Source organism: Toxoplasma gondii, chromosome IX (genome assembly GCF_000006565.2).
Source record: "Toxoplasma gondii ME49 chromosome IX, whole genome shotgun sequence".
NCBI lineage: Eukaryota > Apicomplexa > Conoidasida > Eucoccidiorida > Sarcocystidae > Toxoplasma > Toxoplasma gondii.
In genome coordinates, this window is record NC_031477.1 from 5408471 (window position 1) to 5424671 (window position 16201).

The 16201-nt window shown below is 57.4% G+C and overlaps 1 protein-coding gene across 1 annotated transcript; it reads right to left on the reverse strand.

The window, feature by feature from the left end:
• Positions 1–2096: 2096 nt before the first annotated feature.
• Positions 2097–15907, reverse strand: TGME49_305470 (hypothetical protein). The gene is made up of 10 exons (XM_002370289.2): positions 13932–15907; positions 13068–13196; positions 11177–12654; positions 10577–10687; positions 10153–10231; positions 9470–9607; positions 8756–8919; positions 7896–8250; positions 2966–7491; positions 2097–2551 (listed from the first exon to the last, which is right to left on the reverse strand). Exons 1-10 carry the CDS (start codon positions 14377–14379, stop codon positions 2330–2332), a joined length of 7650 nt encoding a protein of 2549 aa, XP_002370330.1. The 5' UTR covers positions 14380–15907; the 3' UTR covers positions 2097–2329.
• Positions 15908–16201: the final 294 nt, after the last annotated feature.

Here is a 16201-nt window from a genome sequence, read left to right on the forward strand (position 1 = left end):
TAGTCCCACGCTCAGGAAGAGACTCACCAGAAACCGTTTTCGCAGTGGGAAGTCCTTCGAGGAGAAACTGCAGTGAAACAAACTCTCTGCTTAGATCTATTCCAAGCCACTTTCGGCTGTGGTCACGAAGCAGCTTTTTGACTCTCTCCATTTGTATCCAAACGTTTTTTGTACGCACTCATTCTCAGTTCAGCTTGTGTAGATTCAACAGCGAGCGCGAAAGAACCCCGCTTACTAGCTCCTCGTGGCGTGGTTGGCAGAAGATAAGACAGAAGAATTTCCTGAAGTGTCGTCCGCCAGTCGTTTCCACATTGTGCGGTGACCTGTTCCCTCAAGTGTAGCTCGCCAGCAGGACGTTCAGCACGCGGCGACAAACGATCATTTCAGAAAAGCACGGAGAACCGTGGTAGACTGCTTCTGTGTAGGACGTGCTGTCGCCGGTGCGTTCCTTTCTCGTTCAAGATGGCTGCTGCCGGAGGAAACACCGCCACATTGGACTGGCAACTCATTGCCTTGATTGCACTTGGAGTTGCGGGTGGTCTGCTCCTCACTCTGATCATTGTCGTCAGCATATGGTATTGCAGAAGCCGAAAGCGAAAGAGGATGATGCAAGCCGCTCTCGATCACGTTGTCTGTGGCCCCATGGGATGTGCAGACTACACCTACGGCTCTTCCTTTCACTCTGACTGTAGCTCTCAATGCTACAGTGAGTAGCGACTTTGAAACAAGAGCCGTCCAGAGACCATGAAAAAGGCTACCTTTCACAAGCTGTCGCTAAGCCTTTTTGAAAAGGAACCCACGTTCTTCTCCACAAGCAGAAGCGCTGTTTGCAGAATTCAGGTTTCGTTGCCGGCATGGATTTCTCAGGTGAACCCTCGTTTTTCCCCCTAATTCCTCAGTTGAAACGTCGTCGTCTCCGTAGATTTCTGCTCACAAATTGGGCCGAGGAGACAAGTCATCTCTTTTTTCTTGCTACGGGTACTTAAACTTTTCAGTGATGCGGAGATCGTTCGAATCGTCTTGTCTGTTCCTCCAGCAGAGTGGAGCACGCTGAATCCCTCTCACGCTCGCAGAAATCACGAGTTTCGTTCCAGCAGCAGAACTTCCGGAACACTGATCTCATATTTCCTAGTACCCTTGGGTTCTTCCGCTTTAGTGATTCAAAGTATCTGTTCTGAAGTCGGTAGAGGTCTGGGTTGGGCTATGTATCCTTTCAGCACTGGTTTGATGGTTTTAAATCCTGCATTGTCTCTCTACACTGCACCAGGGTTTGCAGTTTTACCCAGGTTATTTCCAAAAACAAGAGCTGAACAGAACCGTTTTTGCCCTCCAGCGCGATAGCTATTTCACCTGTATCGTTTTGCGTCCTGCGACTCTCGTGGAACAGAGAGGGCGGCAGACCACGGAAGTTATTCACCGCGTCGCACTTTTCTCAGATGTGGCCAAGCAGCTGAGTCCTTCCCAGCACAGGGAGCAAGGGATTTGCAAGACGTTCCTCTGGTCGCTATTTTCCAGCGCCGTCGTTGGCTGTCGCTTTCCTGCTGTGTCCAAAGATTCCCTCTCAATCTGTTCTCGTGTTGCTACCTGTGCCATCGCGTGACATGGACCCCTGTTTCTGCCGGTTTCTCTCCCGTTTTAGTTGACAAAATAAACGAGTCCTGTCCGAAATGCGTCGCTGTATACCAAGAATTCGCTTCCCTCTCAGTCGCGTCCCTGGTGGACAAAGGCGGATCAAACACATCAAACGTGTGAGCTCGACCCCGTGTTGTTTTGGGAGGTGTTCGTCTGCTGTGTCTCATCGGTCGTGAGGGTTTCGACCATGTTTTTTCGCGCTGTCTGAAAAAACGGCTGTCGCCAGAGTAAGCCGTTCTCGTCTGCTCAAAGATCCGGGGCACCTATTCCCCAGGAGCGCAACTGCTCCAGCTGACTTCCCTGTGCTCCCTCGTGGTCCTGAAAGTGTACAACCCCCGGAGCTTGATGTATGGGTGGCTGTACATCCGGTTTTTGTGTGCGCGGGAGTGAGCACTCGAATTTGTTTTCGTTGTCGCAAAACCACCGTTTTCAGATTTCTACGACAGTTCAGCGACAGGAACAGAGTGACATCTGACGTTCGCCTTTAACCTGCTAAAGGGCACACGGTGACCTATCCACACAAAAAGGTGCCCGCTTCTCCACATACCTATGCATGCAGGTGGACTTGTACAAGAACACATGTAATGCGCGACGCCTGTTTCGAGAGAGTGCAGAGACGCCAGACTGCCCATGCATGTGGGCGGACCTGTGTGCATGCAGTGAAGAAATAAAAACGTGGTTTCCACGCGAGCAAAGCTTAATTGCCCTCGCCCCAAACCACTTGGTACAAAAGACTGGCGAAGGCACACAAGAGCAGCGACGTCAAAATAAGAACAGACAGTTCAATGTGGATGTTTCGCAGAAACGCAGTGGGATACACGTGGATCTTTATCGGAAGAAGGTCGCCAGTCAAAAAGTCTTCGTCCACTGCAAGAGCGTCTTCGTAGCCCGACACCTCTTGGTCGTCCGCAAACGTCACCTGAAGAACAGTCGCACCAAGACTGCGCAAGAAAATAAACAGACACTAATTACGACGGACAAAAGCATGCACTTCTCACAAAATATCCACATCATCCATGTACACGAATTTACTTCGACATTCAGCTAAATCTAGACATATATATACATATATATATATATATATTTGTAAATGTGTTTCCGCATGCGTAGGATGCACCCACGTTCATACAGATGGTCAGGAAAGCTTATGAAGGGGTGACACTCACACGATTGACAGTAACAGAAGGGTCCCAACGTTTTGAGGAAGCCTCCGGCTGACATACACGCACAATATATATATATATATTAACGTATGTAACAGTATAGAATATATACAACTTTGCATTTGAATCTTTCTGCACAGATTTATGCAGGAGTACAGTTTCATGGTTACTTGAATCGTAGGGAGAGACGAGTACACGTCTCTGCTTCCTTTGGAGTCTTGTCCTTCTTCGCGTTTGTCACTTCCGGGTCCGTCTCTGTCTTCGTCCCTGTCTTCGTGGGCCTCGTCGCTCGCGTCTGTTTTGCCGCGATCAGGTCCCCATGCCTTCACACAGAGTGTCTTGGGTTTCCCCCTCCTTCTTTGTACAAAAGGCTTTGGCTTTTCCGCTGTCTCTCCTGGTTTCTTTGTCTCGTCGAAGCATAGACGCATGCGCTCGCTCCTCGCCTCTTCTCGCGGCCGATGCTCCTCGCCCGAAGCCTCTCCCTGAGTCTCCAAAGCGTATCGGACGCGGTTGCCCGACTGAGGCCTCGCGACTCTCTCTCCACTTTCGTCGTCTCTCATTTCGACCTCACTTCCATCCTTTCTGTTCGCTTCTTCTCTGTGGCACTGAGCAAGCAAGGGCGCTTGCTTCGTCTGCCAGTCTTGACCCGCGAGTGTGCGGTACAGCCGATGAGAAGCCTTTGGAGGCGCAGCCGCAGGAGCGGAGACGGACGCAGAAGATTCGTCCCAGGAGAACGGTTCTGCGTCAAGGCCCTGTGTACGGCCCTGGGAGCCCTCTGAGGAACCGCGAGGAGGCGAAACCTGGCGAGAAGACAGGGAAGTCGCTGGAGACAGGATGTCGAGTCGGCGGATGTCTCGCGGAGCCACTACCGAAGGCGTTTCTCTCTTTTCGGTCTCCGCGACGCTGAACTTCACGGTCGTCTCTCCTCTCTCAGCCTCGCTGATCTTCAAAGTCTCCCCAGACGACGTCTCCACATCGCGAGCTTCACTGGCGACCCGAGGACTCAGACACCCCTCACGCTCTTGCGTCGTCTGTTCACCTGACCAGCGTGACTGCCCTCTCGCGAGTGCTTGCTTTCCGTGTGGTTCTAATGCGCCTTGCCCGCCTGCTTGTCGAGCTGCTGTTCTCCTCGGTCCTTCACCTTCGACAAGAGAAGCCGACCCATTTGGGTAAGACACAGGCGAGGACATCAAAGTGTCTCCGTCGTTTAGAGCCCCCCTCACAGTCGCTTCGGAGTCCTTTGTGCGGTGGGAGGCTTCCTGTGTCTCGCCAGGAGAGCAGGAGGAGCAGGAGAAGAACGCAGAAGAGGCAGCAGAGTCGGAGGTTCGGTCTTGGAAGGGGGCGGCGAGAGGGCAAACCGAAGGGAGAGCTTTCGCGGGACTTGCTTCCGTCCCGGAAGATCGAGGAGAGTAGAAGAGCGACGAGGGATAGGAAAAGGAGCTATCTCCTGGCAGCGCGAAGGCGTCTTCGGACACAGAGGAGTCCGCCCTCGAGTCCGGCGACACTCGGGAGCGCGAGAACTCTGCGTCCCTCGCGTCTTCGACTGTCTCCCGCGGAGAGGAGAAGAGCGAGCAAGAGGAGACCCGCGAGGACCGTTCTCCCTCAAGAAAACTCCCATTCCTGCTGTCACATCGGCCGGAATTGCTGTCTCGAGGTGTCTGTTCGCTTCCGTCCGAGTCGCCTTCTTCGAGCTCCGTCGCGGCTTCTCTGACAACGGGTGTCTCCCTTTTCTCCAAGCCGGTCTCTCGGTTGAACACCGCCGCGAGGCGCTCCACCCTGCCAGGCGTCTTGACATAGATTTGCCTCGCGCTAAAGCCTCGCTTGAATCCGCGTCTCTCGCCTTCCCACGGCGACGAGCTGGGTTTCGCCGGCTCATGCACGCTGACGGATCGCCTGAGCAGCGCGCGCCCCTCCAGAGTGTCTCGGACGGTGTCTCTGCGGTCGTAGGTCTCGCCCCGCATGTCCCCCATCGGGTCACCGAGGGTCAAGCCACGGGCCAGGAAGGGACGAGCGGCGAAGGTCGCTAGGGTCGCCGCGAACGAAGGCTTCCGCCGCTCTTTCTCCGCTTCCACGCCTGCCTTTCGTCGCTCCTTCAACTGCCGCAGCAGCAGCGGCGCCTCCAGCCCCTCCACCGCCAAAAACGCCTCTGAAAAGTCGCTGAGGGGCGACGGAGACGACAGACTCCGCGACAAAGATTGCCGCTGCAGAGATACCGGCGAGACTGGCGAAACCCGGTTCCGGGAACCGCCCTGGGACCCGAGACCCACAGAGCCGAGGCCCAGAGATCCCTCGGGAGACGGTGCGCTGGTGTGCGAGAGAAGAGCTAGCCTTTGTTGAATCCACTGTTCCTGCTGCTGCAGAAGAATGTCGCGGCCGCGCTTGCCAATTCCCAGAGTCTCGACGGCGTTGTCTTGCGGCAGCAGAAGAGACGCCGTCCCAGGGCCAGAAGCGAGGCGCGTGCCTCGGCGCCCGAGACAGCCCCGCGCGTAGACCCGGTCGCGCCAGCTCGCCCCGCGCAGAAAAGAGGCGTGGAAATCTTCGCCTTCTCGGCCGAGTCTGCAGTGCGCGAAGGGCCGGGGAGGACCCCCGCTCTGCGCCTCCAAAAAACACGACTGTGCTCGACGCACAGCAGCCTCACTTGGTGCCTCAGGGGCGACGCAATGCGACCGCGCGGAGCGGAGCCGCGGCCGCGACTGGGGCGAGGGCCCCCGCGGGGAGACACCTGAAGAAGGCCCTTGGAGCGAACCGAAGACGGTTTCGCGGGACGTGGCAGGCGAATCGAGATGCGACCCAACTCCCCACGGCCTGCTGTCTCCAAGCTTCGATTCCCGCGTCTCCTGGGGCGGCGAAGGCGCCTCGAATCCGCGCCGCCAGGCTGGAGTCGAAAGCCCGGTCCCCGGGTCTCTGCTGGTCGCCTCGAATGCACCAGAAGCCGGAGACACTTGGCTTTCCTCTGGCGCGAAGAGTTCCTGTTCTCGCGTCTCTTCTGGCCCTCGCGTCTCTTGAGGCACTTGGGGCCCCTGGGTCGGGACTGAGGAGCCAGTTCCGACCACGGGTGTCTCCGTGGTCCTTGCGACGGTGATTCGTTCTCGATAGGTCTCCCGCGCGTCCGACGGCTCTTCGGGAGCTCGCAGAGCCCCAGGATCCTCGTCTGGAAATCGCGTTTTCTTGGCCACAGTCGCTCGTGCACTGACGCTGTTTCCCGAGCCTTCGCGCGCCGCAGAAGACCCCACTGAGTCCCGGCGGTCGGCCTCGCCGCAGGTCGAGGAGCCGGCTGCGTACCTCAGGTCCTCGCCATGCTCCGGCCGCAAACGCACGCCGTCGCTCGCCTTCGGAGGCCGCCCGCGCCGCGACGTTCCCTCCGCCTCCTCGGACCAGCCCGCGTCGAGCCTTGCCTCGCCAGTCGCCGAGAGGGACTGTCTCCGCGCGCGGCCGCGGGGCGCCAAGTCTTCGTCTCCAAAGGGCATGAGCCAGACGTTCCGCTCGACCTCGTCTGCATGCTGAAGAAGAAGCTTCGGCAGCTCCAACTGCGCGCGAATCGCAGCCGCGTCGTCGTCGACGTCCCGCGTCACACACGCGGCGACTTCCGGCTCCTCGAGCTCCCGGACCCGCCGCGCCAAGCCCGTGGAGCCCAACGCGGTGGGGCCTGGGTTCAGCGTGGGGAAGCCTGAAATGACGACGGAGTCTTCGTCTAGAGAGGAGGCCTCGCGCTTCGCGCCGTCTTCGCTGAGAAGGCGAAACAACGTGGAGCCGGTGCCGCGGAGGACGCGGTGGGCGAAGTGGATCGAGGGCCTTCTGGACCGCGGCGCGCCCGGCGCAGAGACCGTCTGGAGCTCGTGCAAGGTGTCTGGAGAGAGGCGCTCAAGCGACTCGCGGCGCTCGCTGAGTGGGGAGAACGTCGGCCTCGTGCTGCGGCGCTGCGGCGACCAAAACAGCTCGCTGGCGAGCGACTGCTTGCGGCTGCGCTCCCGCGAAAAGGTCGCCCAGGAGGCCGTTCGCGAGGCCTCAGAGCCGATGCCGACGCGCGCCTCCTCGCCGTCGCGCTGCGTCGCGGCTGCCTCGTTCGCCTGAGCGACCAAGTGTCTCCGCAGACGCTGGTCCACTTCCTCCAGCGTGCGTTGTCCGGCCGCGTCTCTCGCGGCTCGGCGCTCCGGAGATCTCACAGACCACGGCGAAGAAGCTCGAGAAAACACAGCGAGTTTGTCGCGTGTGCTCCGCGCCGCAGGCCCGCGAGACGTCGGCGGAGTGCGGATCTGCGAAGACAACCTCCTTAGCGAAGGACGCTGCGACAGAGGCGACAGAGGCGACAGCGGCGAAACTCGACCCTCAGAGGCCCAGCCCCCGCGAATCGCGCCTCCAGTCTCCGCTTGTGTCTCATGGCGGATATCTTCTACAGCCCCGTTTCGGAGGTCGTCCTGCGTCTCTCCTCGCTGTTCGACACGGCCTTGAACGCTCGCAGCATGCCTGCCGAGCAGGCATGCATGCAGCCTCGAGACGGGCGTCGCGCGAGAGCGCGAGACGCTGCGTGAGGCCGCGACCGACCCCGTCTCGACCCAACGCGACACTGGCGTCGTCCGTCCGCTGAGGAGCGCCGAGGAGGCCCGCGAAGGCGCTTGGGGGCTGCTCCCCAGACTCGCCCTGTTTCCTTCCTCGCTGCTCGGCGGAGACCCAGAACGGAGCCGCAACTCTGCAGAAGCTGCACAGAAACAGCGATGAAAGGAAAAGGGGGAAAAGGGAACGCGGTTGGTTCGAAGAACTGAAAAGGCAAGCCGTGAAAACGTTGTGGGGTTTACCCGTGGAGCCGCCTTCGAGTCCAGGTACTCAGCCGCTGCATGCATGCGCGTGAGACGCCAACCCACCAGCCCCTCCAACTGTCCTTTTTTTCTTGTCTCCCGGCCCCTTTCACTCTCAGAGTCGCACCTCTCGCCTTCCTCCGCTGCATCCCTCCCCGTTGTGAGTTTCCCTGCATGTTCCGTCTGCATCTTTACTCGTGAGTTGCGGTACACAGCGCCCCGATTTTCGCTCTTCAGCGACGCATGGTTCGCTCTCGGCCGACACCCTTCGTCGCTGGGGTGTACACACACCTGCACTGTCACCTACGTTGCACAGAGTACGCGGCCAAAGTGGGGAGGCCGCCGTCGCGCATTTGCAGGGCCGCGGCGGCAACCGCGGCAGTCGCAGCTTCCTCGTGAAGCCAGGCGCAGCGGGGGTGAGAGAGGAGGGAGTCCGAGAGAAGGTCTCTGCCGAAAGGACTGAGGTCGGCATGCAGAGCGTCACCCGAGAGCGCCGGCGCGGAGGGCGCGTCGAGTTCAGGGACCGTCGACGGAGACAGCAGCAAGTGGAGAAGCTGGGGATCCACCTCACCCGTCTGCGCCTCCTCTTGCAAAGTCGAGCGAAGCCACTGAAGCAGAGAACGACGCACCTGATCGGCACTCGTCGCCTGGTCTCGCGCTCCCTGCATGCAACGGAATGAAACAATTCACGAGGGGGAAATGAACAAGGGAGATCAGAGACGACAAGTGACTTCCAGCCGCGAAACACAACTCAAACACAGAGGGTGAGGAGAGAGAGGAGGAGGTGGAGAGAGAGGAGGAGGTGGAGAGAGGAGAGGACAAAGAAAACTGAGAGAGGAACGCAGGAAATCGAACAAGAGCAGTCAGAGACAGGAATTGAGACAGAGAGCGGGTCACAGAGAGGGACGGAGAGACAGGTCGAGCGGTTCAAAGGAGCAGAGCGACAGAGCGAGCCAGCCTTTGAAACGACGGCGCATGCTATGTGGTTCCTGGGGCGAGTCGAAGGTGGAAGCGCGTTCTGATTCTATTTCTGCTTCACCTCTCCGCGGCTGCCTCCGCGGCGTCTCGCATGCAGCTTCTTTCGAGTTTTTGCCGACCTCGAAATTGAAGAGCAGCGTCTGCAAGATTGGTGAGTCCCCAGACTGGTGATTGCTCTGCATTTCTCACTTGAACATTTCTGCGGAGGTGCGGGCTGAATAGGACTTTGCCCCTCTTCCCCTGCAGGTTGCGCTGGAGCGGCGGGAGCTTTTTGCATGCAAGAATGTACACGCCGATGGGGGCGATGAAGTTGCACATCAGCGAGAAGAACAGCGACGACCAGGTGAAGAGACCTGCGAGGAAACGCACAGTCCACGCGCCTCTGGGGCATGCAACCAGGGGACGAGTCGCCTCCAGAGAAAAACCACACACTCAGTTGCCGCGCATGCAACACACAAGACACGGTGTGCATGCAGCCCGGGACGCGGCGCTCAGGGAAGCGGCCTTTCAGACCTCCCGGAGGGTGTCCGTCGCTTGCGCTTCGTCGCGAGGAAAACTGAAATCTTCGCAAGACGCTCGCCGCCCCGCTGCGGTCGCTGAGCATGCGAAAAAGCGGCTTTTCAGCGACGGCAGAGAGCGCGGCGACAGGCTGTAGGTAGGAAGTCACGCATGCAGACTTGGAGAGTGGAGAGACGTCAGACCTTTTGCCTGCGTCTCCCGCAGCTGGCGCGGCCAGGGCTTCACCGCCGTGTGTACAGAGGCAACACCCATGAATTGCTTTTTGGGTCTTTCCACCACTGTGAGTCAGACCACTGCAAATACGCAGTGGGATTTCAGGGGAGAGACCGGGCTCGTCTTGGGCGCGCATGCAGTTCTGCTTTTTCTCTCGCGTGCTCGTCTGACCGGAAAAGTAGGCGTCGTTCATCAGGAGCCATGAGACGGCGAAGGGCGCGACGACGCCGATCCAGAAGGCGTCATGTTTCGTACAGAAGCCACTGTTGACCAAGTTGTACCGCGTTGCGATGCAGTAGACCAGAATGCCTGCGCGGACAAGCAGCCGCCACACAGAAGACGAAGCTTCGGGGAGGAGCGCGAAAGCGCGTTCCAGAGAACTCGTCGAGAGAAGAGCAGTTTCAAAGAAGAAAGAGGAACCGAAACTGAAGCCTCAGAGGAGAGAGAGGAGACCTGGTGTATGCGCGCGCCCCTGCTGCGAAGGCGACGCCGAGAGAGCGAGAGAGAAAGCAGCGAACGGAGAGAGGGACAAAGTGGAGAAGAACGGCGCGAAGCTGCTTGCAGAGCGACAGGGGAAGAGCGGTGAACTGCATGTAGACAAACAACGCCGCGAGCCTTCAGAACGCATCCAGTGCAGAGCTCAAACGACCAGGAGCTCGAGCGTCTACGTTCGTATCAGACACGACGGGGGGAAAGAAGACGCAGCGCAGGAGACGAAACAGAAAAGGAGAAGTGAAACACAGGAGGAGCATCCAGACATGGACAAAAGAAACGAGAGAAAGGGAGAAGAAGCGCGAAGCGGAGAGAGAGAAAGGAAAAGAGAGGCAGTGCACGGAGAAGGACAGAAGAGTTACCTGGGAGAATGGTAAAAAGATCGAAAACGTAGACCGCGATACGGGCAGCGAGAGGCGTCGCAGGGTCCCGCAGCATTTCCTGCAGGCCCAGTGAAGACAAAGAAGAGAAGGCGCGTAAAAAGAAACGAGCAGGCGCGAAGACAGATTGGCAACAACCTCCTGCGAGAGGAAAAGAGGAAAGGGTACAAACAGTGACGCATGCAAAACACGAACATACACGAGGGGAACAAGAGAAGCAGAGCATGCAGCGCAAGATCCAGCCAGACAGAAGGAAGAAAAGCGACGATGGCTAGCAGTCCCGCACAAGGTTGTGTAGCTGATGGAACACCCGAGCCGCAGCCAGACAGAAAGAGAAGAACGAAGAAGAAGAAGGAACGACGAAACAAAGGAGAAAGGAAGAGCGACAGACGAGAGAAGGCCTGACCTGAAGGACGTTGTCAGAGTTGAGAGCAGGATAAGCTGCAGCGAGGAGAAGGCCGAAGAAGAAGTACGTCACGCAGCAGAACGCGCTGCTGACCCAAATGGCCCTCTCGACCTGCGCGGCGAGAAAAGGGAGACAGGAGACCAATGAGATGCAAACTACGAGAAGTCAAACGCATGCAACGCCCAAACGACATACGTTCCACCGAAAACAGGGAAGGAAAAAAGCAGGAAAAGAAGCGACGAAAAACTCGCAGCGACTGCCCTCCCTTCCTGCCTCACTTCCACTCCCACTGAAGAGGCATCTCGCATGGACACTTACAGACATATTATAGATATGCATACACGTACATACATATACTGAATTTACATATATATATACATATATATATATATATATATATATATAGTTCCATATATACAGGCGTACACCTGTGTGTTACAGTGGAGACTCGTTGACATGTAGACAGGTTTGTAGGAAGGTGAAGGAACAGGCAGAAGGGTGGAAAAGACACAATCGTTTTTTCTGGAAACTGCGCGTGGAGTTTCGGAGAGATCTGAGTCAGTTTTGCGTCAGTTTCTTTTTGAGCGGGCAAGAACGTACCCGAACCTCTGCAGTCATTTCGTTCGCCCAACAAGGAACGACAGTGACGTACGAGTACCCAGCGATGAACGTGGAAAAAAGTTGTCCGTATCTCCTTTCACCGAATGGCGAAGCTCCAAACGACTTGAATTGTGTCTCCGCTGTCTCCTCTGTCTCTTTCGTGTCTCCGCGGGCGCCGAGTCCCGTGTCTCCTTTGTCGCGATGCGTCTCCGCGCTTTGCTTCTCGGACGGCAGGAGACGAGCCCAGAGCGAGGAGAACCAGGACGCATCTGTCTCCTCTGCTTCTCCCCCAAAAGACATGAACGACCCAGGAGACGAAGAGGGAGAAGAAGGAGAAGGAGACGAGGGAGGAGAGGGAGGAGCTGGAGAAGACGAAGGAGAGGGAGAGGAAGAAGGAGAAGAAGGAGAAGAAGGAGAGGGAGACGAGGGAGAAGAGGGAGAAGAGGGTGAGATGTCTGCAGATGTCGCAAGATCCAGATACGTGCTTCGTGCACTCGTCAAGCGTTCGAGAGGGGAAAGACGCGGCAAAAACGCCGCGCTTTGCTTCCCCGGTTCCGCAGCGTCTTCACCTTCTCCTGTCTCGACGGCGCCGCTGTATCCTCTTTCCGCTCTCTCTTTTCTCGCCTTTCGCCTCTTCTTCGCCAGCGAGGACACAGCGGAGGAGCGCAGCGGCGCGCGCCACCAGCGTTGGTCGAAGCGGCCCTCGTCGGACGGCCCTGGAGTGTCTCCGGCATTGCCGTCGCTCTCTGCAGTTCCCTCAGCCTCCAAGGAAAGAGAGGCAGAAGCCGAGAGAGCCGACGAGGAAAAAACGGGGAGGGAAGAAGAAGGAGAAGAGGGGGCAGAAGAGAGAGCAGAAGAGAGAGGAGAGAGAAAAAAAGACGCGTGAGAGGTCGAAGACGCGAGAGGAGAGACGCGTCCATCTGCGGCCTCTGAGAGGTTGACAGTTCCCTGCCAAGGGAGATCGGCATCGTCGATGGCTAGCCTCGGAGGTTCGTCTACCTCGGTTCCGAGCAAAGCACCTGCGTCGGCATTTCCAAGAGCCGAGAGTGAAGCCTCGTCGAAGGCGGTGAGCGAGAGTCGAGGAGGCGAGACGGCGGCGAACGGCGCGACAGGCCCGGGATCCAGCAGGGGCGACGGAGACACCGGAGACACTTCGGTGGAGAGCAACTGGAGCGGAGCAGTCGCACCCCACAGCTTCAGCCCCGCAGAGAGAGACATGACGAAGATGGAGCACAGCAGAAAGGCGAAAGAGACGTACTGGACAGTCATGTTTTCCTCCATGGAACACGATGAAAGAGGGATGCAGATGCAGGCACAAATCAGGTATCCGAGCGTGATGGAGAAGGACAGCGGCGGCGAAGCAGAGTCCGACGAAGCTGCGCCTGCCGACGCCGCAGACGAGAGATACACCCCAGAGTACTGCGCATACTCTGTCGCGTCGTACAAACGAAATCCAGGTGTGTCTAGCACTTGCAAGCCTGGAGGCAGAAGAACGCGAAAGAGAGAGAGAGAGAGAAAGTCCGTGGGGTTGCGCGCGACACCCGAAGAAGCGAATCTCGGCGCTCGAAGCAGAACGACAGAGAAACACAGCAAAAAATGTGGGCAAGATCAAAAAGAGACCCAAAGCCACAACCCACTACGAGAAGAAACCAGACCTAAACACACACACAGACAGAGAAATGCATGCATCGATCCGTGCTGACATCAAAGTAGACACACACTTACGGCTTCACGACAGAAATCAGCGAGCGGTGTCTTTTTCTACACCAACAAATACATATACAGATATAGATACACATACATATGCATATATATATATATATATATATACATATATATATATGTAAATGTAAATGTATAAGTTGTGTATGTGTAACGAGAGAGATGGTACCTGCTGTGTATCCGCCGAAGAGAATAAGAAGTTGGTCAATCGCCTGACTGACGACGACGATGCTGGCGACATTCATGGCCTGCATGGCGAAGTAGAAGGAGACCTGGACGAGACCAGCGCGTTTTTTTCCTGGAAGCAGAGAGGACACTCGAGTCTCCTCGGTGTAGGTGAAAACGTTCGGCATTTGTTCTTGCGCGATAACAAAGACGAATCTTTCAAAATGTCTCCGTGGTAAGGTGCTACTGCAGAGACGGGAACATCACTCAGACCTACGCGGACAGGCGCTGCGTTGACGCTTACCGTTAGAGACAAACAGAATGGTATGGAGGCCTACCTGTGGCAGAGACCGCCTCTCCGTCCAGAGAGACTTCACAGAAACCTAACCTTCACATGCCTGTTTGACCTTTAGCCGTTTTCGTATGCACCCATCCAAGATTGCTGGATCTGTCGCAGATTCGCTTCAGCTTCCCGCATGGAAGAACTTGGCTCGTTGCTTCACACAACGTTTTTCAAAGGCCTTTTGAAATGCAACTGACTGAATGAGAAACTCGAGAGAGGGCCTGACGGTCTTCTCACTTATTGTCTGTGTTCTCTCTCGGCTCTCTTGGAACCGCCCATGGAAGAGAGACCGCGTCGTCTCGGCATCCCACACCTCTCCACTGATGAATAGTTTTCCTCCACCCCTCTTGCATGCCTCTTTTTGTTCCCTCTCTTTCTCCCCCCGTTTCTCCTCTCCGGCCGTTTTTCATCCCTCTTCTCGCTCCTTGCCATTGCCCCTCTGCTCCTTGCGTGCGGTCCGTCTCTCGGTCCGGACTCCGCGTTTTTTCGGTTCGACCCGCATGCGGTTCTATCGTCTTTCCTCACCCAGGAAGTAGGCGATGCATGCAGCGTATTCGACTCTCTGCTGGAAAGCGTAGTTGCCTTTGATCATCGTCATCGCGCGGAGGAGCATGAGGGCGGCGAACGCTGCGACTGCGCAAGTGAACGCGTTGCTGAGGAGGCAGGGGACGAAGCCACTGGCCTTGAAGACGTAGGGCACCGCCACGAGACTCGCGCCGAAGATCTGGTTGACGAGGTACACAAAACTCCCTGTTTCGCCGATCGTCCGGCTGCCGTAAAACTTCTTCGCTCGCCGTCTGTGCTGCTCAAGCACCCGCTGCCGCGCCGCAGACGTCCCGAAGAACTCCCGCCGCAAGAAAGCTGGCGCCTCGCTGCACTCGTCGACCGACCTCTGGGGTGTATGGACACCCGACGCGCACTCGGGGCTGGCGAGCGGCGGCAGCAGCCGCTCCCCCAGCGGTCCGTCCCGCATGGTTGCGGTGTCTCGTTTTTGTAAAAAGAAAGTGGAGGAGGAGTTGAGAGGGCGTTGCAGTGGCAGTTGCCTCCTTTTTCACACTAGCGAGCGGGGCAGATGCGAAACTGAGAAACGAAAGCAGAAAGGGCCGCATGTCCGGGACAGAGGACGCTGGACAGGCTCAATTTGTGTCTTGGAGAGCGTAGCGAAAGCCATCTTCAGGAAAGGAAACGCGCGGCCGCGGCGCTCGACTTGAAGGCCGTGCAGCTCACACTGAGGCTTCCCAGAAAGAAAAAAAAGTGGAACGGAACGTGTGTGAGCGTGGAGAGACGGAGGCTGCTTCCTCCATCCAGGAGAGCTGTCGCGAAGCACGCAGTTTCCCTGACAAGTGGAGCCCGCGGGGGAGACGCGAGGCGCCGCGGAGACAGGTGTCTCCTCCAGCGCGTTTCTCGAGTTCGCTGATGGCGAACGCGGGGACCGACAGCACAAAGACGCGGGGAGAGACGCCTGGTCCGAGCGAAAAGCAACTGAAGTCTTCGCGGTGCGCAAAACTCGGGGACCGACCCACACGGCTTCGTCCGCGGACACCGCAGGCCTCTGCGAACTCCTTCACCTCCCTTCCTTGGATCCACGATTCGAGACGTTGACGAGCGAGAAGGCAGCAGGAAGCAGGAACGCTCTGCGTGAGACACTGTGTGGCTTTCTTGAATCTCGCGAACGCTTTCGTCTTCACATCGCACGATCACTTCGAGACAAAAAGAAGGCAGGTCGAGACTTCTGGATGCCGCACGCAGCAACAGCCGCTCTCGAATGCGTGTCTAGTTCACTCAGATGACTCGAGGACTCTCTCACTGGAGGGAGCCTTCCCCGAGTTCATGGCTTTGGAACTTTCAGCTGGGGTCCGAGGACGCGTGGAGAGTCCCGCTGTACCGGTGTGCGCCAGCACCGCCTCATGTTTCCGTCTCTCGCCGGTTATGTCGGAGATGCAGCTGCACCGCGGAACTCACATGGAAGCTGGGGTTCAGCCATTTCCACGCAAACGTGGAAGCGTGCTACAGGCGACGAAGAAAGTGTGTGGATGCGGCGCGCAAGCGCCGCGAAGGTTCACGAAGTCCCCGGCTTGGCAGAAAACAGAAAAGAAACGCTGTCAGGGCCTGGCTGTGCAAGAGAGGAGTCGAGGATCGACGACGCCACAAACAGCTTCCACTGCATTTGCGTTCGAGCTCGCTGGCGCTGAAGGGGCTTCCGAGCACAGCCGGCCAATCGGGGAAGGTGAAGAGTCAAAAGACGAAAACGGAGATGCACGGAGGTCCCGGCTGCGCAGGTGAACAGAACTCTCTCGTTGGAAAGCTGCAGAGAGCAAATTCACATCGACGTTCACAAGCAGCGAAGCCTCGCAGGGGGGAATACGAATCAGAAGAGACCCAGCCGCCACGGCGACGACAGCAGCTCCTCCGGCTTGTAGCAATATGAGGGGAACGGCGAAAGTGGAAGCGCGAAGCAAACACGGGGTCGGTCTTCTCTTTCGAAAAGCGAGGGGAATCCGCCGCGAAAAAAACGTGATTCCAGCTACAGGAAACCGTTGCGCACACCGCCGCTGCATGGAGGACACGCATGCGCATGCGATCCACCCTGGGACGAGGTAGGTCGCGAGTTTCTCGGGCGAAAACTCCGTTTTGCGGAGCGTTTTTGTTCCGCCAAGTGCATTATAGACAGTGGCGAAATATACACCAGTGCAGATTCTCTGTGTTGAGGCAAGGAAACGCTGAAGGGACCGCTTTAGCGCCTCTGTTGCAGCGACGCCGCGGGCACACCAGACGGCGTACTCAGAACGTTTTGC